This window comes from Sphaerodactylus townsendi, linkage group LG05 (assembly GCF_021028975.2).
Source record: "Sphaerodactylus townsendi isolate TG3544 linkage group LG05, MPM_Stown_v2.3, whole genome shotgun sequence".
Taxonomy (NCBI): domain Eukaryota; kingdom Metazoa; phylum Chordata; class Lepidosauria; order Squamata; family Sphaerodactylidae; genus Sphaerodactylus; species Sphaerodactylus townsendi.
The window spans coordinates 47,556,023-47,583,376 of NC_059429.1; the positions used below are offsets into that span (position 1 = coordinate 47,556,023).

Genomic DNA, 27,354 nt, shown 5'->3' on the forward strand with positions numbered 1-27,354 from the left:
CAAAACTGGTTGGGTGTGTGTGTGCAAAGGGGTTGGTCTTCAGTTTTCAGGTAAAGACAGTTTTATTCTAAGTAGTGTTAGGCATTTGAGGTTATACCTCTGGCTGTGGCTATTATTGTCAGAGAGCCAAACAGCTGCTGCTTAGCCTACCTTTATGTCTCTGTTTTCACCCCCTTAGTTTCCTCTATGTTCTTTTAAGTTATAGGCACACATTGGTTGTTCTAAAGAGCAGCCCTTGTGCTGTAGTAGTAAAGAGAACCATACATGTAACACTGTAGTGCACCATGGCTATGTCCATTGGAAATATCCTTCCCTAATCCTCCTCATCTTAACCTTTCCATTTCTGTGTCCCACTGGATGATAGAATCAACAGCCTTAGAGGTCAGTTTTGCAAAGAGGATGTCTCAATTGCCCCATCAGACAAAGATGGAGCAACCATACAAATGCTCTTGTATTACAGACAAGCTGTTGAAATATTGGTTTCTAGTATTTATTAAGCAATCAGTGCACTGAAGATAGTGAAAGAAACAAAGGGAACAGAAATTAGGTTGATTAAGGAGATGATCTGTTTTGGAAAAATGTAATGTGTTACTAGGGCAACCCCATGGCACAGAATTGTAGGCAACAGTACTGCAGTAAAAGCTGTGTTCATGACCTGAGTTCTATCTTGACAGAAGTTAGTTTCAAGTAGCCGGCTCAAGGTCAACTCAGCCTTTCATCTTGTTGTGGAGAAAATGGCTGTTTTGGAAGGTGGACACTTATGGTATTATACCCTGTTAATAGGCTTGCTAGCTCCAGGTTGGGAAATATCTGGAGAGGCCTGAGGAGGGTAGGGTTTCAGGAGGGGAGGGACTTCATTGGGTATAATGCTATAGAGTTCACATTCCATAGCAGCCAGGTGAATTTGATCCCTGTTTCTTGGAGACCAGTTGCAATTCCAGGAGATCTCCAGCTCCTAAAGGCTGGCAACCCTACCTATGAAGCTACTCTCCTCCCCAAATTGCACCTACAAATCTCCAGGAATTTCCCAACTTGATGTTGGCAACTTTGTGTTTGGCAGCCCTACATAGTATATATATGGCCTTGGAAAGTCATCTGAAAGTCAATGCATATAAGCTGCAGGTGCTAAGCTAATCAAAGACAGCTCTATTGTCTGACTTCTAAAGCAACTCTTAACCCCATTCCTTGAGAAGCCTTGGTTTGAATCTCACCTCTGCCTCTAAGGAGCCTTCAGTAAACCACAGCCTCATCTCCAATATGGGGATAAAGATACTTCTGTTGGATGATATCAGAGATACTGTATGTGAGGCACTTGGAATGCTTCCAAAATACTTGTAGCAATGCTAAGTACTCTTGCTCCTTTTTAAATGTTTCACCTTGAAAGTTACATTCCAGCACATGCAAGGGAGAAATACTTCACGACCTTTTGGCATGCAAACAAGCAATCTGTGGCATTTCCAGATGAAAAGGATCTCAGCAGGTAATGGGAAAACTCTTACTTGCCTGAGATGTAGGAGAGCCCCTGTTTGACTATCCTTTGAGATAATACTGAGCCGGAGAGACCAATAGCCTAACTTGGTGTGAACTACATTCATATGACATTTTGTGTAGCCATTTGTATGGCAATATCAAGAATGCTTTCATAAGTTGTTGCTATTTGCTTAGTAGCACTGATGCTTGTTTGCAAGGAACTAACTAGTAATCCCATAAATCTGTATGCAAGACTTTCTCCTCTTCTGGTTTCAGCAAAGGAATTACTCATACCTTTAAAACAACCCCAAACACTCCTATGTATATATGTCTAACATAGCTGTGACTCACATGTGAAATATTTCATTTGTTTAATTGCATGGCAGAATAAACAGATGCAGAATTCCACATGCCTCCAGGCAACCTAAGTTCTAAGTTTTATATTTTTCTTGCTAGCTTTGTACTGTGGTGGTTTTGGGGAGGAGGGAGTGGGCCTTTATAATCCTCGCATGTGTTATACTAAAGTTTAGTACATATTATGTGAAAATACTAATTAGTAAAATTATAAAATGTGGAGCGATCAGGTTGAAGGTCTCAGGTTACATTATGAAAATCCATTCCACCATCATTCTACAATGGCATGCTTTGTGTTTAGAAATTGCAGGATAACAACTGTATTTTGTGAACATGGTAACTGTTTTGTTTACCTCAAACAAGAAATAACATATGGTTTCAAGGTATATAATCTCCACATCATACCATGCTTGCTCCAATAGTTGCATTTTCTTTTTTGTTAGTTTGTATTTTTAATGCAAGGAATAAATGTGCAAATCCCAAGCAATTGATTTTTTGTTAGTCTTGCACCTAGTGAGGTTATGCTTATATATAATACAATATGGTACAAAACTGATGTCATATCACTTCATAAAAAACACAAATTAATTATTAAATTAATTTCGCTTTCCCCATTCCTATGAGACAATCAAGGAATGAATTTGTTAGAATTTAATTGAAAATGCCCATAAATGAGTTTCCAATTGTAAAGTTAATTGGTTCCTCTCTGTGCGTTCATGTGTGTGTGCGTGCGTGTGTATTCATGGAGTCCCTGTCAGGTGCTGTCAGAATAGATGAGCAAAATCTACATGACAATTATGTCTAACCTTGAACATGTGCCGTGTGCAATATTAGGGCCGTGTGCAGCTATCTGTGCCGTGGGCAAACTAAGATAAGACACCTGCACCTGATAGGTAGCTGTTTTGTATATATGTAGCAAAGAGAAAGCAAAGGAGAGTGCCTTGAAACACCTGTTGCCTGGTGAAGCGCTTTGTTAGTCAGTATTGCAGTAATGAAGGAACTTCTGAGCAGTTGACTGTGTATCTGTGTGCTGTTCCTGCTTTGCATACTCCTGGGTGATCTACTCATGTGTAACGCAACCGCTGGAAAAATTGTCTACACCTCCTGTGGTCTCAACAGTCCCAAATTGTAAGGTCCCCCCTCTCTCTTAATTACTCTCAGTGCAGCTTTCACTTCATTTTCTAAAACTGCCGGTTCTTCAAAAGATTATTCTTCGAATGAATCTGTCATCCTTTCATCTTTTCTCTATAGTTCTTCAGTGTATTGTTCCCACCTTTTTTTATTTTATTGTGTTCAATTAATGTATGTCAGTGTTGATCTTTCAGCATGCCTAACTAATTTCTTAGATCTCATGGAACTGATCTAATTCTTCCTTTTTTGTTCTCTTCTATTTCTTTTCACTGGTTATAATAGTTTTCTTTGGCCCTTTCTGCACGGGCGGTTTATGGCGCCCTGGGGACGGCAAAAACGCCATCCCCGGGGAGCCATTTGCACAGGAGGTGCAGCTGCTGTGCAGCCGTGCCGCCCTCGCGCCGCCTGACCGGCGCGAAGCCACCATTTCCAAACCTCGCTTGGCAAGCGAGGTTTACAGGAAACCGTGCGAATGGCAGCGCCTTCCAGGCGCCTTCCCCCCCGACCAGGGGAACGGAAGCGGTCGCGCAGGGCAGGGGGGGCGTGTCCCCTGGCCTTGGTGACGCGCTGGAGGGCCACAGGACCGGTAAGTCGCTCTGACTTCCATGCGAACGGTCCCAGAGGGGTCGGGTCAGCGTGGATTACGCCGACCCGACCCCTTCCGCCTCTGTGCAGAAACAGCCTTTGTCTCTTTGTGCAAGTTGCTTGAATGCTGCTTTCACACTTCTAACTCTATTTATGTCACCTTCTACTTTTGCTGCTCATCTGTTTTTAACAATTTAAGAATTTTATAAGTCATCATTCAAGGCTTTTCATTTATTTTGGCTACAGGAGTAGTCTTTGCTCATTCTTGTTTTTTTAATAACTGGTTTCAACCATACTTCTGGTACACACTCACTTGAACTTAGTAATCAAAATCTGTTCATTTCATGGTCTTTAAACTCCTCAGGAATGTTGTTAAGATCATATTTTGGAAGTATGAATGTTTTGGTGTTTTTCTTCAGCTTTATTCTAATTTTCTATATTAACAGTTCCTGGCTTGTTTGAGCACAGAGAATAGAGCAGAAGTGTTGAACTCATTTGTTACGAAGGCTGGATATGACTTAAATATGACTTGCTAAGGCCAGGCTCTGGAAGTAGAGAGGGGATGGCTGCTTTGAATGGTGAGCCTTGAGCAGGCTTGCCAGACCAGAACAACACTGGGGGTGGCGGGTTGCCTCATCTGGGAACATCAGGCTTGCCTGCCCAGACTGACATGGAAAGGGAGGCTACATCAGCTGGTGAGTCTGCAGTGGGCACTGGGGGAGGTAGTCAGCACAGTGTGGTATTGCTGGTAAACCCAAAGCAGGCTCACTAGCCCAGATCAGTACTGGGGGGGAGTTACCTCATCTGGTGAGCTTACAGTGGGCTCACCAGTTCAGATTGATGATGGGAAAGGGGCTTGCCAGGCCAGATCAGGATGGGAGTGGAATGGGTGCCTGGACTGGCCAGCCTGCAATGGGCTTACCAGACCAGATCAGGAGTGAGGAAGGGGTTGCCTCAGCTGGCTCAGAGGTCTGATAAGCCTGCTCAAAGGGTTAGATCTGCCTCTCGGGCTTCACATTTGACACTCCTGGAATAGAGCTTCTCCATCTTCTGTTTCCAATTGTATAATCTACTTCATTTATGTGGTGACCATCTGTTGATGGTCCGTTTGCCTAAAACATGTTTGCAATGAACAAATAGTTGTCTTCATAGAATTCTGTGAGTCACTCTCTTGCTTCATTTTGTGCTCCTAGCTCAAATCTTCCAACTATTATTTGATTCTGCTTTGTTTCCTGCTTTTGCATTCCAGTCACTTGTGATTATCAGCACATCTTGTTTAGGTCTGTGATCAATTTCTTACCTTGACGCTTGTGTAAAAGTTTTCAGTTTTTCCTGGCCAGCATCCGTAGTTGGGGCATAAACTTGAATTACTGTTATGTAGATAAGTATTTCATGAAGTCTAATTGATATCATTTGGTCTGACCACATTATAGCTACTGACTGTTTATGCTGCATCTTGCCTCACTATTAGAACAACTCAGTTTCTTCTCTGGTTGTCATTTCCCAAATAAAACTCTTTGTAATTTTTTCTCTGAAAATGGCTTAATCCCATTCACTTTAGTTTATTCATTCCCAGGATTGCTATGTTTAAATGTTCCATTTTTTAGTTTTATGATGTTGAGTTTATGTTGACTCATACTTCTCATGTTCTTATTGCATGTGTTGAACAACTTTAGTCTTTCCTGTTGCATTCATTCATGTGAACAACCGAACATCCTTAATCCAGCTGTGTCGTTAAAAATAGTGTGATCTGTAATTGTCGTCTGCTCTTTTTCAGTAGCTGATTGAGTGTTATCTGACCAAGGGTTCCATCATCTCCCACCTTTTTCATTTTGGATTGTCTCATCATAGGTAAGAGGTGTGAAATGATTAGAAGTGATTTACTATTGATTTTTCTTCAGCTAACCAGGGTTAGCTGAAACGGCACTAGCGTTGTCTATGATTGTAACCATTGCCACCCTCCACTACTGCTGTTGCCCAGTAGCTGTCCTTTGAGGATTACTCTGCTCCCATCACCACTGGAACTATTTGTTCTCATGTGCTGATGTGACGATTGATCCCTGAAGAGAGTGGATGTATCTTAGTCTGGGGTCTGAATTGTGACCATTCTATCTTGAGTGATTTTGCTAGGGCAGGGGTAGGGAACCTTTAACACTCAAAGAGCCATTTGGACCCATTTTCCACAGGAAAAAAAAACACTTGGAGCCGCAAATAATTTTTGACATTTAAAATAAAGATAACACTGTATATATTGGGTTTTTTTACCTTTTACTCCACTCATTCTGAGAAGCACATGGATGCGCCCGTCCTGCTGCCTGCAGGGCGGGCAAGGATGGGGCCAGCGGCTTGGCCTTGCCGGCCGCCAGGAAAGCACCCGCCCCGTTCGAACGGGGTGGGCGAGAGGGGAAGCCCACGGCACTGCCCAGCCGCCAACGGGCAATTGGTGCGCCCGCCAAAGATGAAGCCGGCAGCTTGGATGAAGCCGGCGGATGAAGCCGGCAGCTCGGCCTCACCGTCTGCCAGGAAAGCGCCCGCCCCGCTCGAATGGGGTGGGTGAGAGGGGAAGCTCACGGCACTGCCCAGCCGCCAATGGGCAATTGGTGCATCTGCCCTGCTGCCTGCAGGGCGGGCAAGGATGAAGCTAGCGGCTCGGCCTTGCCGGCCACCAGGAAAGTGCCCACCCCGCTCCAATGGGGCGGGCGAGAGGGGAAGCCCGCGGCGCAGCCCAGACGACCGTGGGCAATTGGTGCGCCCGCCAAGGATGAAGCCGGCAGCTTGGATGAAGCCGGCGGATGAAGCCGGCAGCTTGGCCTCACCGTCTGCCGGGAAAGCGCCCACCCTGCCCCAACGGGGCGGGCAAGAGGGGAAGCCCGTGGCATGGCCCAGCCGTCCACGGGCAGTTGGTGCACCCGCCCTGCTGCCTGCAGGGCAGGCAAGGATGAAGCCGGCGGCTCGGTTCATGGAGCCGCAGTGCAAGGGCAGAAGAGCCGCATGCGGCTCTCGAGCCACAGGTTCCCTACCCCTGTGCTAGGGGATTAGCCTCTTGACAGAGTCTAAACTTCTTACAGTATTGCTTTTAGGTTCTCTGGCACACATCCGTCACTACTTTTAAGTGTGCCTCCAAGGCAGGTGCAACAGGATTAGGACCAAAAAGACTGCAAATGGTATAAATAAGTATCAGAGAGGATCTGTCATGAACTGTGCCAAAAAAAGGGGGAATGGCAATGAAATTACAAAAAAATTGAATAACAATGCAGTAAGAATAAGACAATACATGTAATAAGCAGTGGAGTAGACTACAATCTATTCCAGTTTAATAATACACAGGATGTTATTTTTAAAAAATGCAACAACATTCTTAAGAGCAGCAGTGGCATACTGGCTAAGAGCTGGTGCATTCTGATCTGAAGGAACCAGGTTTGATTCCCAGCTCTGCTGCTTGAGTTGTGGAGGCTTATCTGGGGAATTCAGATTAGCCTGTGCACTCCCACACGCCAGCTGGGTGACCTTGGGCTTTTCAGAGCTTTTCAGAGCTCTCTCAGTCCCACCCACCTCACAGGGTGTTTGTTGTGAGGGGGGAAGGGAAAGGAGATTGTAAGCCCCTTTGAGTCTCCTATAGGAGAGAAAGGGGGGTAATAATCCAAACTCCTCCTCCTCCTCCTCCTTCTTCAGTAGCTGAATAAAATAAAACTGCTAATTTAAAAATACATCAATTTTTAAAATTAGTATCAATGTTTTTGTTAGACTTGAGATGGACCAGTTCACCAAAGTCAGTTTGTATAAAGTGATACGCTGAAGCAGGATGGAAACTTTGACCTTTGAAAAGGCATTAAACTTTCCCTGTATAATAATGGCATATTGTTGCAGGTGTCCTAGGCTGATATTTTAGCTTGTCAAGATTCTATTTCATTTTATTTTAGTCTTTCCACCAATATTCTTTTTCTTTATGCTCTCATATTGCCTGCAGAGTTTAAAACTTCTTACTCTGAAGTTGTTGGAAAAAGAACAGTTCTAAATCAAACGAGAACCTAAGATGAAGGCGAAGAAGAAGAGGAAGAAGAGGAGGATTAGGAGTTTGGATTTATATCCCCCCCTTTCTCTCCTGCAGGAGACTTAAAGGGGCTTACAATCTCCTTTCCCTTCCCCCCTCACAACAAACACCCTGTGAGGTAGGTGGGGCTGAGAGAGCTCCAAGAAGCTGTGACTAGCCCAAGGTCACCCAGCTGGCGTGTGTGGGAGTGTACAGACTAATCTGAATTCCCCAGATAAGCCTCCACAGCTCAGGCGGCAGAGCTGGGAATCAAACCCGGTTCCTCCAGATTAGATACATGATCTCTTACCTCCTACACCACTGCTGCTCCCATGCCACTAATATTTGCTTTATGAAAGAATTTTTATCATTACTTGTGTCTTGAATTTCATGCCTATGGCAGTCATTGGTGTTCCCACTTAGGTGCTGCCATATCTGATAGCTGAGGCAAACAAAAATGCAAGCATGGACTAAGTAAGACAACATGAAAATGGCAAAGTTCCATATATACCTTATCAGAGAAATCTGCAATTGAATATATACACACAGGGAATGTGTTTTGTCATTTTGAGTGTTCACCATAGATGAATCTCATGTATAAATGAGTCAAGCCATTCAGATTCCTCAAGGGAGTTTCAGGCTTCAAACAGACATTCTTTCCCAGAACCACTTCTGCATATTTTTTCTTTTGTTAAACACAAATGGGTGGGACAGAATGGAAAACACAGTGCCTTAAGGTCAGGGTGCTGGAGGAGTGCATTGTTTTGATTGGTTTGGGAAAGGTCCTTAATGGGATCTCTGGGTTTCTGGAGATATGTGTTCATTTAGCAAATGTTCCCCCCCCCCCCCCAACACTGCTAACAATTGAAAAACATTTTATTTTGTAACCGGCACCTGATGAAACAATATGTTGATTCAGGGAATGATCCAACCACAGTTAAGCCCTTTTAAATTCCATTAGTTCTCAGGGGAACAAGTTACACATACATTTAGTTTTTCCATTGAAACCAGTGGGGCTTAAAAGTTCTTGATATTGTCTGCATCATGCTCATACAGATCCAGCTATTGTGAGGGGCCTGAAATTTGTGAATGGTTCTGCCTAAAGTTGGAAAATCAGAGTCCTTGGCAGGCGGAATGAGCTTCTTAATGACTCCAGGGATCCTGTCAATGGACTTTAATAGCTCTGGTCAAACTGTCATCAGGGCTTGGGGGAGTGATACTCTCCTCTTGGCTGTGTTTAAGGAAAGCATAGTTTGAATGCTGCAAAAAAAAACAAACACAGAAAGGTGACATTCTGTTGGGAGTTGGTTGAAGCACCTTGGGTGCAGAATCTCTTTCTCTAAATATATGCTGTGGGCAGTAGATCTAGTCTCCCAAAGGAGTCATGGAATGCTTATCTCAGGGCTCTTCACTGCATAGTGGGCTTGTAGTGGTGTCTCCTCATGTTTTTCTGTTAACACAAGGAGGCAGCCCACAACCTGCAGCCAGTTTGTCTGCTAAACTGCTGGGCCTCTGCTTCTCCCAGTTGTCTTAAATCTGCTCATCAACCCAGTAGTCTCAAAACTAGAGCTGATATCTCTCCCACTCCCTTCTCCTACTCTCTCTCTCTCTCTCTCTCTCTCTTTCTCTCTCTCTCTCTCTCTCATTCTGCCACTGCGGCTGCGAGAGGCTTGTTTTAAAATACTGTCTTATTTTAAATAAAGTTCTATAAAACCCTCCCAATCATCGGGGAGGGCAGATGCAGAGCAGAGGAGATGGAGTAGAGCCAAAAGGAGACCGTGTTTGTACTGTTCCTTGCAAAAGTCAACTCTCTGTTGTTGCTCTTATATCAATATATTGAAATATCAATATGAGCATTTAGAGAAGCAGGAAGGAGCTGGCAACATGGAACGGGGAGTGAGGGAGAAGGCATGGATGGCAGTGCTAGGGAGTGGGAAGGCTGGCTATGGGCAGAGGGAAGATGTCCAGGGCAAAGTTGTGCTCACTGGCAAATCTCCCCACTCTGACAGTGAAGCAAAGTATAAGTCATGTTAGAAGTGGCCTCACTTGCCATGGGGAGAATGAAGAGTGAAAACAGGGCTTCAAGAAATAGGTCTGTACAAGAAATCTTGTTGCAACAGACATTTGCATCAGACAGCAGAAGTCTTGTGCATAATCTTCACCTGGGCTCTACTTGTATGTTTGTAAACAAAACAAATTCTATAAAAATGCCATAAGTGTAGCACAATCTCACCATATGGAGAAATGTGTGTGTGGGGTGTGTGTGTGTATAATACTATGTTTACAGACTGCAGCTACCTCTTGAGTTACAATTAGTCAACATTAAAAATCTACCTTGCTCAGCTAAACCTTGACCATAAAAATACTTATTGGGACGTCCCATTAATTAAAATGGGATCATTTGTTAATAACCACTTTAATTCATAGTACTTACTTACTTAGAAGCAGTACCAACAGGCAGCAAACAGGGTTTAAAAAGTTTGAAGTTCAGTGCAAAGCCATCCTAAAGTGACCTTGATAATTTAGTGGTAGACCAATGAAAGAATGTTTGCTCATTTCTTTCTGTGCACATTCTACTTGAAAACAAATGGACTAATTCATGATCACTATGCTTGCTGGTGAAAATACTCCAAGCTCATATATGGAATTTGTAAAGTAAACAAGGAGAGAATGTGAATATGTGAAAGTGGTTTTTTTGTTAGTTTTTAAGCATTAAAATGCAAAGCAGATGTAAGTAAACTGGGTGCATCTATATTTAGAGCAATAGTCTTGCCAGATAAATATAGGCCAACTTCCCTTCTTCCATATATCACACTGCTTTACCTTCTGATTAAATTCAGGATTTAATTCATATATTTGACAGTCATACTGTGAACTGAGCTCCAACCATCCTCACACACACAAACAACAACAACAACAACAACAACAACAACAACAACAACAACAACAACAACAACAACAACAACAACAACAACAACAACAACAACAACAACAACAACAGGTGGTATAAGAACTGGCTGCAACAGCCTTGATGTGAAGGGATATTCTGCATATGCTCAGAGGCATTTTGTTGAAAACTATTCTGGACTCAAGATAAATCCTTTACATTTTTCAATTTTTCCCATATTATTGTAATTTTATTGTTCCATTGAGAAACATTGGGACTCAGGATGTAGTCTTTTTCTGATCCTATAGGGGGCAATCTAACACCAAGTTGTAAAAGATGACTTATTCAATTGTAACACTGGTGTTTGATTTGACTTCAGTTAGATAACCACATCTATATAATGCTAGCTTGAATCATACTATTTCCAAAGTAGGCAAGTTGAGAATTTCTAAACTACATGGTAAATATCTGTTGGTTGTAATAAAAATATTGGCCACTCATTCCTATTCAAGATTACTAGAAGTATACATTACTGAATACAAAGAGACACATTCTCAAGTAAATTTGAAGTTTTATACTGATCTAAGATTCATTCATCCTTTACTCAGCTGCGCTGTTCCACTCCTTCTCTCTAGTCTATTTTCTCTTCTTTCTCTCTTCTTTGTTTTTGTCCCTGTGCACTCAAGGCAAAGTCTAAATTCTAAACTTCTGGGGATAGTGACTTTCTTTCCTGTGCTATGATATCCATTATCATGAGCACTGACGTAGAAAACTACTATAATCACAGCACAATTTGTAAAATGTGTGAAAGTCAACAGGAGAGTCTTTTTTCCTTCCACTATACCCATAATATTCCTTCCACTATACCGATAATATTCGCTTTAGAAAATACAGTTTAGACTTCTGTTTACCATTTATTTATAGGTAATAATGGTGCCATTACATTTTTGCTCTTGAGCATGTCTGCAAATATATTATTTAGATAAATATTACTATTTTTCCGTAGCTCTCCCTAGACACTTCAAAGATATGTAGCAATGTTTTTCTTCACATGTATTACTGTATAGAAGCTATTACTTACCTCAGAAAAAGATCAGCAGTCTTCCTGGCTGAAAAACAATTCGGAATTATTATTTTTTAAAATATGGATGTAGTAAAAAAAACAACAACCCACATTTACCAAGTGTGTAAAATACTAGAATTGTCTTGTCTAATTAAGAAAATTCTTAATACGCACAAACCATACTTTAAATGTTTATTTTAGAAAATGCACACTGCTTAGGCCTGGTTCTCATATGGGATGAGGTGGCAAACCAATTCCTTAACTTGGATCATTTTAGAAAGCAGGTGGAAAAGGGTTACATATTCTTACCTGTGGAAAACTGCTAATTGAGTGGGCTATCATTCTTCTCCACGAGGTACATAAAATTATTTGCATTGTGTAGTGATAGTCTAGATCCACATTTACCCCCTTTTCTGCAGTTTATGAAAACTAAGTTGTGTGTGTGAAAATTTGCAAACCAAACAAACCCTGAGTGCTTTCAATTTGTAGTGTTGTCACTTTTAAAGGATGATTATTCCATGTGAATATGGTGATGGTGATGATACCCTTTTATAGTGACTCTTCCATCTGAAAAGTGAGCCAGTGACTGAATGATTGCATTTTGATGCTATTTACATACAGCTAACATCTTAAATTACATTCAAAATTCCCACCAACTGATAATAAATCAGGGTGTCATAGGGAATTCTGTGGCATAGAACACATTCAGCAATAAAAGGCTTTCACTGTGTCTTTGGAATTGTAATATTCTGAAAAAAAAAGGCTCCCTGTTTTGAACAAAGGACATCTGGTATCCCTGCTTCAAAGCCTTCTTCAGTCAACTGAACAACTCAGATGAAGTCATGTCAGTGGGCGAACACCGACAGGGTTTCTAAGACAAGTTCATGAAGCTTGTCCAAAAGGCTCTTCCTCAAAAAAACAAAAACAAACCCCACACACTTTGTGACCAATTCCATGGCACATTTACTGTTCCACAAGGCCAGCTGTTACCCTTGTTTGTCTTCTGCCTTCCTATCCTCACACAAAAGCAAACAAGGAAAGATACGCCTGGCACTTCCACCATCCCCCTGTTGCTTTGGTCTTTTTTTTTTTTAGTTGAAAAAATCAATACTGGATATGGGCAGATAATGATATTTGTGGGATTCTACAAATTAAATGCTTACACTGAAAGATCTCTTCAAATCACTTTAAAATATATATCTTAGCATATATTTATGGATTATTTGGCAGAAAAAAATGGTTTAAAACTCTCATCTCCTTGCTTTAGTAGCACTGGATAGCAAAGAACAATTATGAGGGCAATTAGAATACCAATCCATATGTTCCTCTTTGGAAATTGTTACTTTTGCTGCCCTCAATAATATCAGCTCCATTGCTCCTTCACTCAGAACTTTTCTAGCAGGTGAAAAAATCCCCACCATTAATTGTATTCTATAACCTTTATGATTATCAAAACAGACGCTCTATTTCAGGGCTTTTGCAGCTTCCTGAGAGAGAAGCTCCAATTCCCTTACTTTGGTTTTTCAGGGCAAGTTGCAGAGTGGCCTCTGACCTGATTGAGAAAGTTCTTTTTGGAGAGGGTCCTAAGTGCAATGTCCTTACCTAACCTTGTCACGGTGAAGAAGCAGCAGCTGGTCTGGAAAGCTCGGACAGGCTGACAGACTGCTGTCTGATGCCAGAGGGAACTGGCAGCAGAGCCTCAGGCAGCTGCCACTACCAAAGAATGCCTATTTTGTCCAGCTGCCCCTCCTTTCTCTTTGCTTCTTGTGAGTGCAGAAGCATTTCCCTAGTCAGGAGCCCTTTTATTGACCAAGCTGTCATGTCTCTAGAGCTACAAGGGATGCCACTCCTAAGGCAGAGAGGGATTTCTATCTTCTAACTCGCCCAACCCATACTCATATGCTTTCACTTGATCCTGATAAATCAATAATTTGCCTTTTCTGGAGTAAGGAGATTCTTATTACACATGCAGCAAAAAGGCAGGATCCTGAGAAGAATGAGAGGTCTGTATCATGTTGGACATCAGGTGGGGGATTCCATTTTCTGAATGCTTTGTCCATGTTTTTTAAAAGCCAGTGTCAGGGAGATTGTATCTAGGTGATTGAGATGCATTCCTAACTCAGTGTAATTGCTATAAGATATATGTAACCAGCCTGCTATATGTTACCACTGCCGTTCTGGGGCATTCTTTCCTTGACCTTTACTTTATGGCTTCACACTCCGAGTAGATAATTAGGCTTTCCCCTGACACTTTGGTCTCATGAGAACAAGGACTGTTTCTGTTATCTCATGGGGACAGGATGCCAGGTGGCTCTCTGTCTTTATCTGTCACCAACCTTGGGGCACCTCAGCCTCTTTCTCACATTTCTTGGGAAAATGGAAGTGGGACTAACATCAGGATAAAGGGGATAGCAAAAGCCAGGTTTGCCAGAACTGGCTTTGTCAAGCTGGGTGCTTCGATGCCTATCAATAAACGCTACTGATCAACAAGACCTAACAGTCCTCCCTACAAATAACGAACTAGCACATCAGGGTGTGTGTGTCTAACCCTGCTTGCGCCCTGCTGTAGTTTTCTTGTAGATGGTGTTTCTAAAAAAACAGAAAAGTATAGAACATGTGACCCCCCTCACATACATTGGTAGTTTGAAATGATACCATCTGTTCTGCCATCTCAGGATTCTGGCACCTAATTCTGTTATGTGCATGGACAAGCCTTCTCTTCTGTGTCACCAGGGGCATACTGACTGGTGTGTCTGAGGTAACCAGCTGGGCAGCAAAGACAATTGGCACAATATATTCCACTGGAGTTAAACATGTTTAAAACATAGGGTTCAAGTACCCTTAGTAACTTTGGGGAAAGGATATTTGGGATCCACTTATTACACATTTCTGGTTTTCCATGTGACTTGTGACTCAGCTGTCCTATTCTGAGCACCCAAGAATGTGAAAACTCGCCTTCACATCTTTTATAAAGTCCAGTTTTTTCAATTTATTTTTGAAACATGTTGATTCTGTGAGTGGATTCAGAGGTTCCCTCCTTGCAAATGGAAAAGTGAGCCTTCATATAGCGGGCTCTGAAATTGGGCCCTTCCGAACCCTGTGCAGAACGACCACCTATTTCCTTTACCACGATAGGCAAAAATCCAGTCTGCTGGACTTTGTTTTCCACTGAGATACACCGGCGATGGAGGTACTTCATCTGTTGAATTTCTTCCCACCAGGCAGTTCTAATGTCACAGAAGAAAAGCGGCAGACACGGTAAAGCTGAAAAATGAGGCCGGCGCAAGCGCTAATTTCCAAAGGCGAATGGGAAGGAGAGAGCAGCGCTGGGAGCACCGTCCCCCTCGTCCCGCCTCTGCGCGTGCTTTGCGGAGGGGGGCGGTGGCTTCAAGCGGGCCTTTCCTGTGCTCTCCCTGCCCGGGCAGGCAGCCTCAGGGCTGCAACGGGGAGGAGGCCCGGCTGTGTGCGCTTCTGCAAGAGCGCTCAGCCCAGCTGCTGGCAGCGAGACATGCGCATTGCAGGGCGCCCTCTCACCCCGCTCAGCTATGCAAAGTATGTGAGCAGCAGCAACAGCAGCAGCAGCCGCGGCGAAGGAGGACGAGTGGCGCGCACGGAGCGTCCAGGCCATGGGTCGCTCGTGCCAGCCGGGTCACGAAGGGCTGCTGGTCCCGCCACCTTCCTCGGGAGGCCCCCCAGCAGCGCCCCGTCTGCTCGAGGGCAGCCAGTAACCGGAGCAGGCGAGGCGACCGCTAGGCATGGCTGACCCTCTGCGGAGGACGCTCTCCAAGCTACGGGGCAGGCGGGCGCAGCGAGGGGCAGCCGGCGCGCTGGAAGCCGCCGGGCACCCGAACTGCGGGGGCGACGGCGCCGTTGAGTGTAAAGCCCACAAGAGCCTGCGGCCCCCGGGAAACGGAGCAACGGGAGCGCCGTGCACTCTCCTCGGCAGCCAGACGGGCTGCTATCGGGTCCTCGTGTCACCCTGGGAAGAACCGAGACTGTCGGAGGCGATTGCCTGGCCCCAGCGGGGGAAGGCGGCGGTGCCCGGGGAAGGATCGCCGGGAGCCTCGGTTGCCTGCTCTTGCCATACTCCGTCTCACCGGGACGGGACAACGCCGCAGCCCCCTAGTCCCCCGGGGCTCCGTGCGCCGCCTCCTCCACCGGCTGAGCCCTGCTTCCCCGCCTCGGTTTCCCCCGGGGGCGCGGAGTGTGGCTCTCCCTCGGCGAGGGCTGGCGGCAGCGAGGAGGAGGATTACTACGATAACCAGAGCCTGCCTGACTGGGGCTGCCAAGGAGCGTCTGGAGCGCAGGAAGAGGTGCGCGGAAAGAAGGACGGCGGGGGCGACGCCGGCAGCAGCCACCGGGCCCGGGCGCGGGAGAGCACCGGCCGACTGCGAAGTCAGCTGCAGGAGGCCTATTACCTCCTGATCCATGCCATGCACGATTTGCCCCCGGCCAGCCCCTCCGTCGGGGCCCGCTCGCCTCAGCCCGCTGCCACCACTCTGACTAGGGTTGCGGACAGTAGCCCTGCTTCTCACGGGGACGGCTGCTCTGGGCTGCAGCAGGTGGCTCATCCGGGCTCCCCAGTCTCACCCCGGGGCCCTGCCTGGCGCCAGGGCATCAGCAAGAGCCTGGAAAGCCTGCTGCCGGCCAAGCCTCTGCCCTTGCCGAGATGCCGGAGCGACGGCGCGCTCCGCTCCCTGCTCCGAGAGCCGCTGCTGGCGCCCCCGGGCCACCTGCTGCAGGATTCTGGCACCAAGCGGGAAGCGGGGTTCCCCGCCGCTGCCTCCGGGCGCTCCCTCGGCGACAGCTGCGAACGGTGCCCGGGCGGCCGAAGCGCTTGTGCGGGGCTTCCTTCGGCGCTCGAGGACGGCGGGGAACAGCTTCTGCACCCCAAGTGTGGTCCCGAGCCGGGCTCGGCCCTGAGCGAGGCTTCGGCGTCAGCTGGCACCCTGGGGGATCCGGCGGCGGGCGGCCACAGCAGCCAGCGGCACCCCCTCGCGGATGCCCCCGAGGTCCTCTTCAAGCCGCCCGCGGTGACCGTCAGGAAGCTGCAGAAGTGGATGTACAAAGGCCGCCTGCTCTCTCTGGGCATGAAAGGCCGTGGCGGTGCAGCTGGGCCTCCTTCCCCGGCTTCTTCCAAGGCCAGCGGGACCCGCGGGCTCCTTCTAGGCAGAGAAGAGGGGCCGACGGTTCCGTCTCCCACCTCCGTGAGGGCGTCGGGCAGCAAAACTCCCGTGTCCCCTTCAGACCAAAGACTTTTGCTCACAGGTAATGGCTTCAACGGCTCTCGGTCCCTGCATGCCGGGGTCTTGGCAGCCCACTTTTAATGGCTGCAGGCTCTTGGCATTAGGAGCTGCCTGACAGCCCCTCACTGCATCCCTCCATAGTGGGGGAAGAGGAAAGCTTTCTGTGAGGCACGTGCGGGAAATCTGCCATAAAGGCAATCCTGCCCAGGCTTAGTATGTTTTACTACTTTCTGAGGAACGATTTTCCTTAGAAAATGCCGTGGGCAAAATATCCGCTGCTTTCTAGACTGGAATATGTTACTCAGTAATGGCCCCTGAAGCAGTCTGGATGCTTTCTGTTAGTTACACTTTGCTAGCTCTGGACAGTGCTTTCATGGCATATGCTTTGCAACAACATGTAGCGTTTCTAATGACATGTGCTTTACAACATGCAGTGGTTTCAGAGTTTTCATGCTGAATTGTAACTTGTAAGTGGGGGAGTGGGTCAAGAAAAATGTGAATCCAGACTCAGAATATTAGGGTTATGTGAAGACAGGAGGGGGTATGTTAGTTACAAAGAAATGTAGTAGCATTCCATTTAAGCATATTTATCTTCCCCAGGATTAAGTAGGAAATTATCTGCTGGGCCTCCTAAGAACAGCAAGCACAATGCATTGATTAGACTTGAGTCTGAATCTTCAGTAGACCTGTTTAGAACTGCTCCCCTTATCTCTTACACTAAATCAGTGGTGTTTGAAAGTGATCACTTCTGGGTGGATTATTCCCTCAGTTTTTAAAGAGTAAACTACACATTAAGAAGCACAAATTCCCTCTGTTTTTAAAGAGTAAACTACACATTAAGAAGCACAATTGCTACTACATGTTGTGTGTGTGCACGCCTACAGGAGTGCCTGTCTGCATGCCCGGGGTGGGTGGGGGATTAGCATATTCAAATATTCCTCCCTGGTGTTAGATTCCATAGTATAGAAAAGCTACCATGTCATGGACAAGGATTCCAACTTCTGATTGTTTGTGTGGTCTTGTTTACTTGGAAAAAGGGTCACACACTTATCACCGTATAGTAAGAACTGCTATAAGGGGAGGAATCCCTGCTACAGTTTATCCCATGCCAGCTGCCTAGCAGTAGAAAAGGGAGGAGTCACAGTGTGGGCTTCTCAAATTACAGGAAGAAGCCACTGACCTGCAAATATGTGAGATTGGACTCTTTTTGCCCCGTTTAACCCTTTCACTTGAAAAAATTAATTCTTGGTAATATTTCTTTTAGAATTTGCACAAAATCTTACTCATGTCATATTTGTTATAGCAACCAAAAGGGAGGTCACTCTAGTATATAACCTCCACCCTTACGAGCTAGGTTTCGCCTCTTGTTCTCAATAACTGATCATAAAAGAAGCAAGGGGTGGAGGGGAAAAAGAATAAAAGTCTAAAATGCACCACTTGTTCATTAACTTACATGAATCCTAAAGGGTAAACTTAACATGGCTACACTGCCTCTCTTTATATATTAAGCTCTCTAGTGTTGTTTAATTGAGTTAATAACTCACTTATTTAAGTACTCTACCAGTCAGTATGTGAAACACCCTTCCAACTTCTTCCCCAAATTTTGAATAATTGGAAATATTCCAGTATTATGCATTGCTACAGGCTGAAAAACAACAACAAAAAGAGAATATATTCAAATTGTTTCATGTCAGAATACATGTGTATTTTTACTGGGCAAACTTATTGTACATAATAAGTTTATCTGGGAAAGTCTGAAACTTTTGACAGAGCCTGCACCTTGTTACATCTTTTGCGTTGTCCAGTACATTTCAGAAATCCTTTTGCTCAGTCAGCTTTTGCATAAAATCAAAATATTATACAGCATAAAATCTTTCGTTGGGTGAGCTGTATCTTGATTCTGTGTACAAATATACATTGTTTCCCATATCTACTTTCTAAAGGTGTGTCTAGGAGAAATATATTTAGACCTGGCCCTTTACCAAAAAAAGAAGAAGGGGGGGGAGTAAGTTCCTAGGCTAAGTTCTGCTTGATATTGCAACCACTGTAATATAGTTGTCTCCCTGGTTTGTGTAGTGAAGGTAAAGAATATTAATTAGCCAGAGTAAAGCACTTTTATGCTTCTGTTGCTTTCAGTGGAAGAGGCTAAATCACGTGTTTATCACTCCCAAAGCAATTAATGGGGTTTAAGAGTTCTTAATGTCAGCTTGGCTGTTCAAGTGCCCCAGAACTGATATGTTCACACTTCAGATAAACACTGGACAGAGGATCTTTTGTTCAGGAGCAGTGAGCAACAAGTATGAATGAACAGGCAAAAATCCTAAATGATTTGCTGTATCAAATCTTAGATATTCAAATTGTCTATCACTTGGCATTTATGAGGAGACTTTTTCAGGCTATTCTTCTCACTGAGGACAAGATCTGGCAAATAAGAGACCAACAAAGTACTGCCACTTTGAGGACAGAGTGCCTGAGCTCTGCTACAGAACTCAAATAGTTGGGATACTTACCTGCCAGTTTCAGAGTAAAAAACATATTTTGCATCTGATGAAGTGGGCTTTACTCCATGAAAGTTTATGCTGTGATCAATCTGTTAGTCTTTCATGTATCACAAAATTCTTTCGTTGTTCTTGTTCTTGCTGCCATGAAGTGAACAACTATAATTCTGGAAGCAATCATGTTAAATATTTTAATATTTTGGCACAAAATAATTTCTAGAAGCGTAAAAAAAAGTTAAGAACTTCAAACAGATTTTGTCATTTCAACTTGATAAACATTTCTTTCACGTGGTTAATTTCTAATTGGAATGCTTGAGAAATCCACATGATTTGTGCTTCTGCTGTTTTTGTTTTAAACTAGAAATAGATTGAAGTTACGAATGGATTAATATAAATCTCTGTATATGAGTTACATGTTCAGAGTTTACTTCTCAGAACACTATTTTTTCTAACATGCCATTATGGGGTCAAGTGATTGCAGAATGAGGAAAACTATTTTCTGTTTTCAACATAGAAAGAATACTTGTCAATTGTTAAACATTAGCAGTTTATTTCAGTGAGAACTTCAAAATAAGAGTGTTTAGAATTTACTTCAGTATATTTACTTCCAGTATATGAAACTAAACAATTATATTTGGAAACACTTCTTTAGGATCTTGCTAAGGTGACCTGATGCAAGAGAAGATTTAAAAAACATGGTTTAGTGAAGGTTTTTTCAGCAGATGCAGTGACCCCCAATTTTTAGGACCCCCCTGCCAACATTCTGTTTTTTTACAGAACTTTTAAAGTCTAGATCTTATCAGGAGACCCTAAGTCAGGGGTCTGTAGCCTTTTACAATTAAAGAATCAAGTTACATCAAAATTCAGATTAAGAGACCAATGAAGAGCCGGTATATAAAAGCCCATTTGCCTACTTGAAATTATAACTGACATGTTGATCTGTAAAGTTTCTGGACCAAAACTGGTTGTTGTGAGTCCTTTCTTAGAAAGGGACATGCACAATAAATAATAACTATACACATGAGGATTTTGTATTACCTCTGGCATAAATCTGTCCCTGGTTGGCACTTGGATGACTGGCAGCTACTTACCTCTATTATTTCTATTTCTTTAAAGCATCTCTAAGGAGGTTTTCTTTCTATAAAGACCTTCACCTGACATTCCGTCCACAGTTACTCCAGCATCCCACCTGCTATTCCAGTAGAGCTGAACTTGAAGATTTGATTGTCTTTTTAAAAGAGCCTGATTCGAGTCTATTCTGAGTCACATTTGGCTCATAAGTTGCAGACTTCTGTCCTAAGTGCTTGCACAATATTGATCTCCCATCACTCATGAACAGCTCATTTTAATAATGCATTAAGCTGTTCTGTTTTGTTAGGAAGAAGGCAGCTACTTTTTGTTTTGCCTTTTTAATAGTGTGTAGTCTTTTGCAAATGATCAGAAATAGTTACTTTCTAGTATTGTTTCCTTCATGTTTTCTAAAAGGAGAGTTTGGCATGAGTGTATACTGAACAGATGCTTTGGAAAATGTTCTTTGAGGTTAACTTGCTTCTGTGCTTTTTCTTTTAAAGTCTAGGACTTTGCCAAGACTTCATTGTTCCAAAATCTTCTAGATTTATTTCCAAACACTCCTTTAGAAAAAATACAATTAGCCAAAGATTCTAAGCACCAGTTGCACAATGGTATTACATTCTGTGTATTGTTTTACAGGCACAAGAAGGTTAAAATGAGTATAATTACAAGCTGTCTGTGAATTGTACAGACCTGAGTTGTCATAGCAAAATAAATGAACTTGTTTCAGTAATTTGGATTATTAGACAGTATCACTTGCCTCACAGAATAGTGACTCTTGCTGTGATTAATTCATAAGAGAATCCAATGCCATAAGCAACCATATTGATAAACAGCATTCTATGCTTATTGTTTTTTGGGGGTTATGGAGTTTGCAATGGATAAATTTATGTCTGCCTTTTTAAATGCTTACTTATTGCTGGCATATGACAACATTGGCAATGTTAAATGGACATTTAAAGTTTTGTTAAAGTAATGTTAAATGGACATCTAAAGTTTTATCAACAGTCTTTATCTTAAATTTGTCTGATGGGAAATATTCTGTTCCATTATTTTTAAAAATAATGTCATTTACTTAGGAATGTTAAATGCCCTTAGGGTTACGGTAAATAATTTAACCAACCATTTATTACCTGATCTTTGAAGGAGGGTTTAGGAAAGGTTCAAGTAACTTATCTTCTAGCAAAAAGAGCACAAGTTAACTGCTTTGCTGAGTTTTATCCAGTATGTTGGGTGAGACAATTGGATAGAGTGACCAAGAACATGTAACACCTTGAAACACACTGCACATGATTGTATGTGTACGTTTTCTTGCCATAATATGCCTAGATGTAGAATATTGTTAGGTTTAAAAGGTGTGGGTTTATTTGACATCAGTTTTGTTAGTTGTGAAAGGAGCAGCTTATTTAAAATACTAGTCTCAACTAGACCTGATCCATTTGTACTAACTGCAGATAGTATCGAGTATGTAGGATAAAGGCTAAAATAATCTAGTTTTCTCTCTTGTGAGGCCATGAAAACTACATTGTAGTGTGCTCACTAAGGTTAACAGAGATGTCATTAACTGCTGATACGCGAGGAGGCAAATTCTCTTTTTGCAATGTATGTACACTTGGAATCTGATGCAAGTTCAGACATGATTATAGTATCACTCGTCATTCTGTCGAGGCTTTCATTGCTTTCACTGTGTCTGGTCAGATTTGAATATTTAATCACCCAAATATGTGTTCTTGTCTGCCTTTTTTACCCCCTTTCCTCTGCAGGTATGGAATGCCTGCATTCTGAAATTTGAGTTTCATATAGTGTTTATAGGCCTTTTATAAACCTAAGCTCCAAGGGAGTTATTCTGTTGACTCTGGAGGGCTGTTTTAATCAGAGTTTTTAGCTTTAAGTAGAAACAGTAGCTCCTTTCAGGCTCTCTAGCAGTTGCTGTATGCTGCTCTAGTCCTTTGGGGGCTCCCCACTCCTCCCATAAAAACCCTTCAGTTCACTCTACCCTGCCTGTTCATCTATTCAGTGGCAATTATTTTGAAGCCTGAAGCACTCCACTACATTGTACTGTGTACATAGTGACCTCAGAAGTAGAGAAATACATTCCATTAAAAATACCAAGTACAATGTAAAGTCATGAAGTGTTGATTTCAGGTTCCATTAGAAGCCATTTTGTGCTCCCTTCTTTCCCTTGTCAATTTGACCTGAATTGAGCTCTCTGTGAAACTAAGGCTGCAGTCCTATGCATCCTTACTTGAAAGTAAGCCCTGCTATACACAGTAGAGCTCTTATTGTGTAAACATATTTAGGATTAGGCTATATGAGTGTAATTCTTGGCATAAGTTCCAATGAAATCATTAGTTCTGATAGTTACATAGGGTTGGACTGTATGAAAGCATTAGGCATATTTGCAGCCCTATTTATGGTTATTAAAAAATAAGCCCTACAGTTCCATCTGAAGCAAGGCTATACCCATCTAAGTCCATTAAAGTCAACAGGCTTAGAAGGGTGTAACTATTAAGAATGGATGTACTAGTTTATTAAGTAATGTTTGCGAGATAGTTAAAATATTTCTTGTAAAAATGCTTAAGAGTGTCGTCCTGATGTGTCAAGAATGCCAACTTCTTACCGGAGTACATGTAAAAGTGTAGTCTGATGGAAGAGTTCTTGGGAACTCAGAAGCTTGTGTTCATTATTTGGTGATGCTTGGTTGAGGTGTTCCATGTAAATGAAAAACAGCATAGTGCACTGTTTCAATATAATGCTTTTAGAAATGGCCTTTATGAAACGAAAACCAGACACCAATACTTGTGCAGTTTTTTTAGTTACTCCACTCTACCAGGTGCTATTAATTTTATAATTTTGAGTTGTGAGTAATGTGAGACAAAATCTGTATAATACTTTAATAATGCACAAGTTTTGATAAAGGGGAAGAAACATGATGGATAAGACTTGTAAGACAGTCTGATCTGATGTGAAATGTATTTCTGACCTGAAATGTTGCCTGCTCTTTAAAATGCAGAGCAAAACTGATTCACCATACCAGAGATTTTAAAGAAATGTTTTGTTCCTTTGGCAGCAGTTCATCATAGCCTGTTTTGCAGTCTGGGGTGGGGGCTCAGTCAAATGTTGTTCAGCCCTAGTGAAGGTCACTGGATGATGGTTCCATGTGGCAATATGCCACACAGCATTTGTGTTCAGCTGACAGTGTGAGTCAACCCAATCACCCTTTTCCCCACTGGTGGCCGCTGTTGCCAGGGAGTGGCAACTGGTGGTGCAGGGATGTTCCACGTGATTTAGTGGGTTTATATGGTAAGGCCAAGACTAGGATTATGCCTAACTATGCTCCCATGTAGAAATTGGTCTGTTTTCCCTCCCTGAACTGCAAAGAAAGTTAAAGAATCAACACAACTGAACTTCGTCACCCTGTTGGCATAGGGAGAAAAGGTGGTTTCCACTTGCAGATGTTAGGTACCAGACCAAAATAATCTTTTGAACTCTGTTGTGAAGCCAAATTTTAGGAAGCTGTCATGAACAGGCAAAATCAATTCTCTCGTATTTTAATATCCTCCTCCCATAAAACATATTTCTCTTGCTTGCCATGAATGCACAGTGTACGTGGTAATACTTTTTAGTTCAAGTTTGATTTTCCATTTTGTAGCAAAGTGTGCCGTAGTCATGATAAATGGGAAGTTAATTCCATTGGGGTACATATAGCTTCCTTAACATTTACTATAAACTGCAGGGATGTAAACTGGATAAATGTTCTAAATATCCCCTTTTTTCCTTACCAGATTTGATTGAAAATGTTTACATACCCTCTGTGAGCAGAAGAGAACTTAAGAACTTTAAATCAAGTGAAATGGCTGAATGCAAACCTCAAATTGCTAGCATCACGGTATCAAAGAAACGAAATTGGTTACATCAGAGTTCTCCAAGAGCACCTAATTTGGAGAAAGGAGATTCTTATAAGCAAGTTTCAGGAGAAACTCACCAGGTACTCAAATCTCCCGGTCTTTTGCTTGAGCCTAAAATGCCTCAGACCTTTCCCAAACCTCTAGGGTATGAAAACCCGAACAGAATAAATGATTCTGCACATGCTGCTGTGAATGGAGAAAGCCCTTTGGCACTTCAAAACCATGCTTTAGAATTTGGTGAAGATAATGATGCCGATGATGAAGGAGAAATATGGTACAATCCTATCCCTGAAGATGATGACCCTGACTTCCCTTGTTTTGTTCATAATAATGCTGACAATTCAGACTCCCAAGCCATGAGTTGCAAGATATCCTCTGGAAATGACTTGATTAAAGTTGCCGTGCACAATGAAGGTCTTCCGCAGTCTTTCAACTGCACCAGAGATGCTCAGCCCAGGGAAATTCGTAAAGTCGATTGTGTACATTCCACAGAATATTTGCAAGTACAGAAGCCAAAGCCTTCATGCACTATTCTGAGTGGGTTTGTAACCGAGGATAGTTCTACATTAAAAGGTTCTTCAGGAGGTAAGAGAAGTGTCAGTATCTAACCTTCTGCAATGCTTATAATTGTTGCATTTAACATTCCTTCTAAAGTGATAGCTTTATGTTGTTATCGGTTACCTGAAATCAGTTGTCCTGACAGGTAACTTTATACAGTATCTGTTCAAATGATGACTAATGCAAGTAAAACACATATACAAGCAGGTGTTTGTAAATATTAACAAATATTCAGCTATTAGAGCTGAACCTTTGCATCTTCAGTGAAAAGTGCACCAGTTTCTAAAAGGCTCACCCCTAGTGTCTAGGATCCAGTCCTGAGCATTAAGGCTGATGAATGTATAAAGAGGATAATTTTCAGTTCATCCAGAAGCTCTGGAAAGAACCTAGATGCCTCCCACTTTTACACTTTGGATTGCATTTCAAGTTTGATGAGCTAAACCATGCCAAGCTATTTTATCTTTCTGCTGCATGGTGCACATGTTTATAGAACTATGTCACCTATAAACCTGTCCCAGCATAAATTTACACTTTGTATCCTCATATCCTATAGATTTTAAAGATTTCATTTATATGCCTCCCAATTATTTTTAGGGAACAGTTCTGATTTTAACTTGCTCATAGAGGAAAAATCTCTCAACTAGCCTCTTTTTCTAAAACAATCTGTTTCAGCTAATATTTCAGAACTGATCATGACTTAGAAAATGAGATCAGTTCTTTCTCTCTCGTTTAGATTACATTTACCTTATTCACACATTTCTTAGAGCAGTTTCTATAACTGAATATATTTCTTAATGGAGCTGTCAATGCATTGGGCACATTTAAAAAGATTCTAAATTAACTTTAGCTACTTAGGAAATAGGTAAGGAATCCATGCATTACTTTCTTGATGGGTCTGAAAAATATGCTTCAACAGCATTATTTTCTTGAGAAATACTAGTCATTTTTGTGTGGTTTCCACTAAATTGTGATTGTTGCAGAAAAGTGTGTGTGTGTGTGTATAATTCTAATAAATCTTCTGTAGTATATGACATTCTCCTTCATTAGGGAGGATTGCAATAGAGGTTTTCCTATTGTAAAGGAAAACCTGTTAGTTAACTTAATTAAGATTGACCTTTGATTATGTGTGCCTGTAATGGACCAATGTGGAATTGATTCCAAATTACTCCTATGCAGTTTCTTGTATATTGAGTTAATGAAACTATCTCAAATGCACTTTCCTTGTGTGTTGGATAGTGATCATATTGAATGCATTAATTGATTAGGCGAGTCCCTGCTGTTAGGTAATTGGCTTTATTGCTGAGGGTACTTAGTGATTCTTTTAATCCTCTTAAGGTGTCTACAGTTAATTTCAGTCAAAGTTGAAATGACAGCTCATCAAGACAAAATTACCACATAAAGGGCAGAATAGCAAATGGGCTCTTTGTATTAATATGGAATATTGGTTAGCTCATTTGGTCCTCTGAAGTGGCATCTGTCAGTCTTTATAGGTTTAAACTGCAGCTAATAATTATTTAAGGGCCTTCATCCTGACTACAGAAAACGTTTATGAGAAAGCTTCTATACTGTGTATTATACATTTGAAATAACTTTCTATGCACTTCCTCTCATAGTACCCCAGAGAACATGACTGTCCTACTGTAGGGAAAATGTTGTTTCTACAATTTTGTTCACAGAAGTTTGTTTGTCATCATTGGCAATGAACTAATGAATATTTTAAAATGTTTCTGCTTTCCGCATCCTTGATATAGCCTAACCGTTGCCTGTGGCATCCTATGTACATTTATTCAAAAATAACTAGTCTGTAGGTCTTACTTGCTCACAAAAGCAATAACATAACAAAAATTATCATAACAGGATGATTCAAATATACTGACAGTTTAAAATTATGTATTGGCAAAAGAATTACGGTGCTCACTACTAGTAAGGATAACAGTGTTTTTTGTTTCAGTTAAAAGATTACTAAATTATTTCTCCAACATAGTATCTGGCAGCACCAGGACATCCATCAGTGTGTTTCTTGGCACCCACATGCTTCTTGAGTCCTGGCAATAAAGCATGAAGAATATTCAATGCAACAGGGGAAAAAATGAGGAACTTCACTCTGCTCCCTTCCAGCTGACTGATTAATTGAGCACTGAGCTCATCTTGGAAATAGGTGTCAAAGCTCTGGTCCTCAGATTGGTTGTAGACACAGACTTTCTTAAATCTCTGGGCTTGAAACCAAAAAGCATCTCTTTCTCCAAACCAAAGACCTCCTCTATCTCCTTGGTGCAGGAAATGCTTCAGGAGAGCCCAGGAAATGCATCAGAAGCAATTGCTCACTCTAACATTGGAGGATGCTTAGCTTGGAACCTCCTAACCTTCCCCAGTGGTAGCCATTTTGTGATGGTACTCATTACCCTGTCTCAGAATTCCCAAATAGACTATAGGCTTAACAAGGTTGGGGATATTAGGTCTAAGTGAATATACCATATATACTCATGTATAAGTCGAATTTTTCAGCACATTTTTAATTCTGAAAAAGCTCCCCTCGACTTATATGCGGGTCAT

At 42.5% G+C, this 27,354-nt stretch overlaps 1 protein-coding gene across 1 annotated transcript in view; it reads left to right on the plus strand.

Annotated features, from left to right (window-relative positions):
- Positions 1-15,050: 15,050 nt before the first annotated feature.
- Positions 15,051-27,354, plus strand: part of SYDE2 (synapse defective Rho GTPase homolog 2) — a 55,011-nt gene continuing 42,707 nt past the window's right edge. The window contains exons 1-2 of the mRNA XM_048497341.1: positions 15,051-16,788; positions 24,121-24,828. Coding sequence (XP_048353298.1) covers positions 15,276-16,788; positions 24,121-24,828 — 2,221 coding nt within the window. The 5' untranslated portion in view covers positions 15,051-15,275. The remainder of the gene's footprint in view (positions 16,789-24,120; positions 24,829-27,354) is intronic.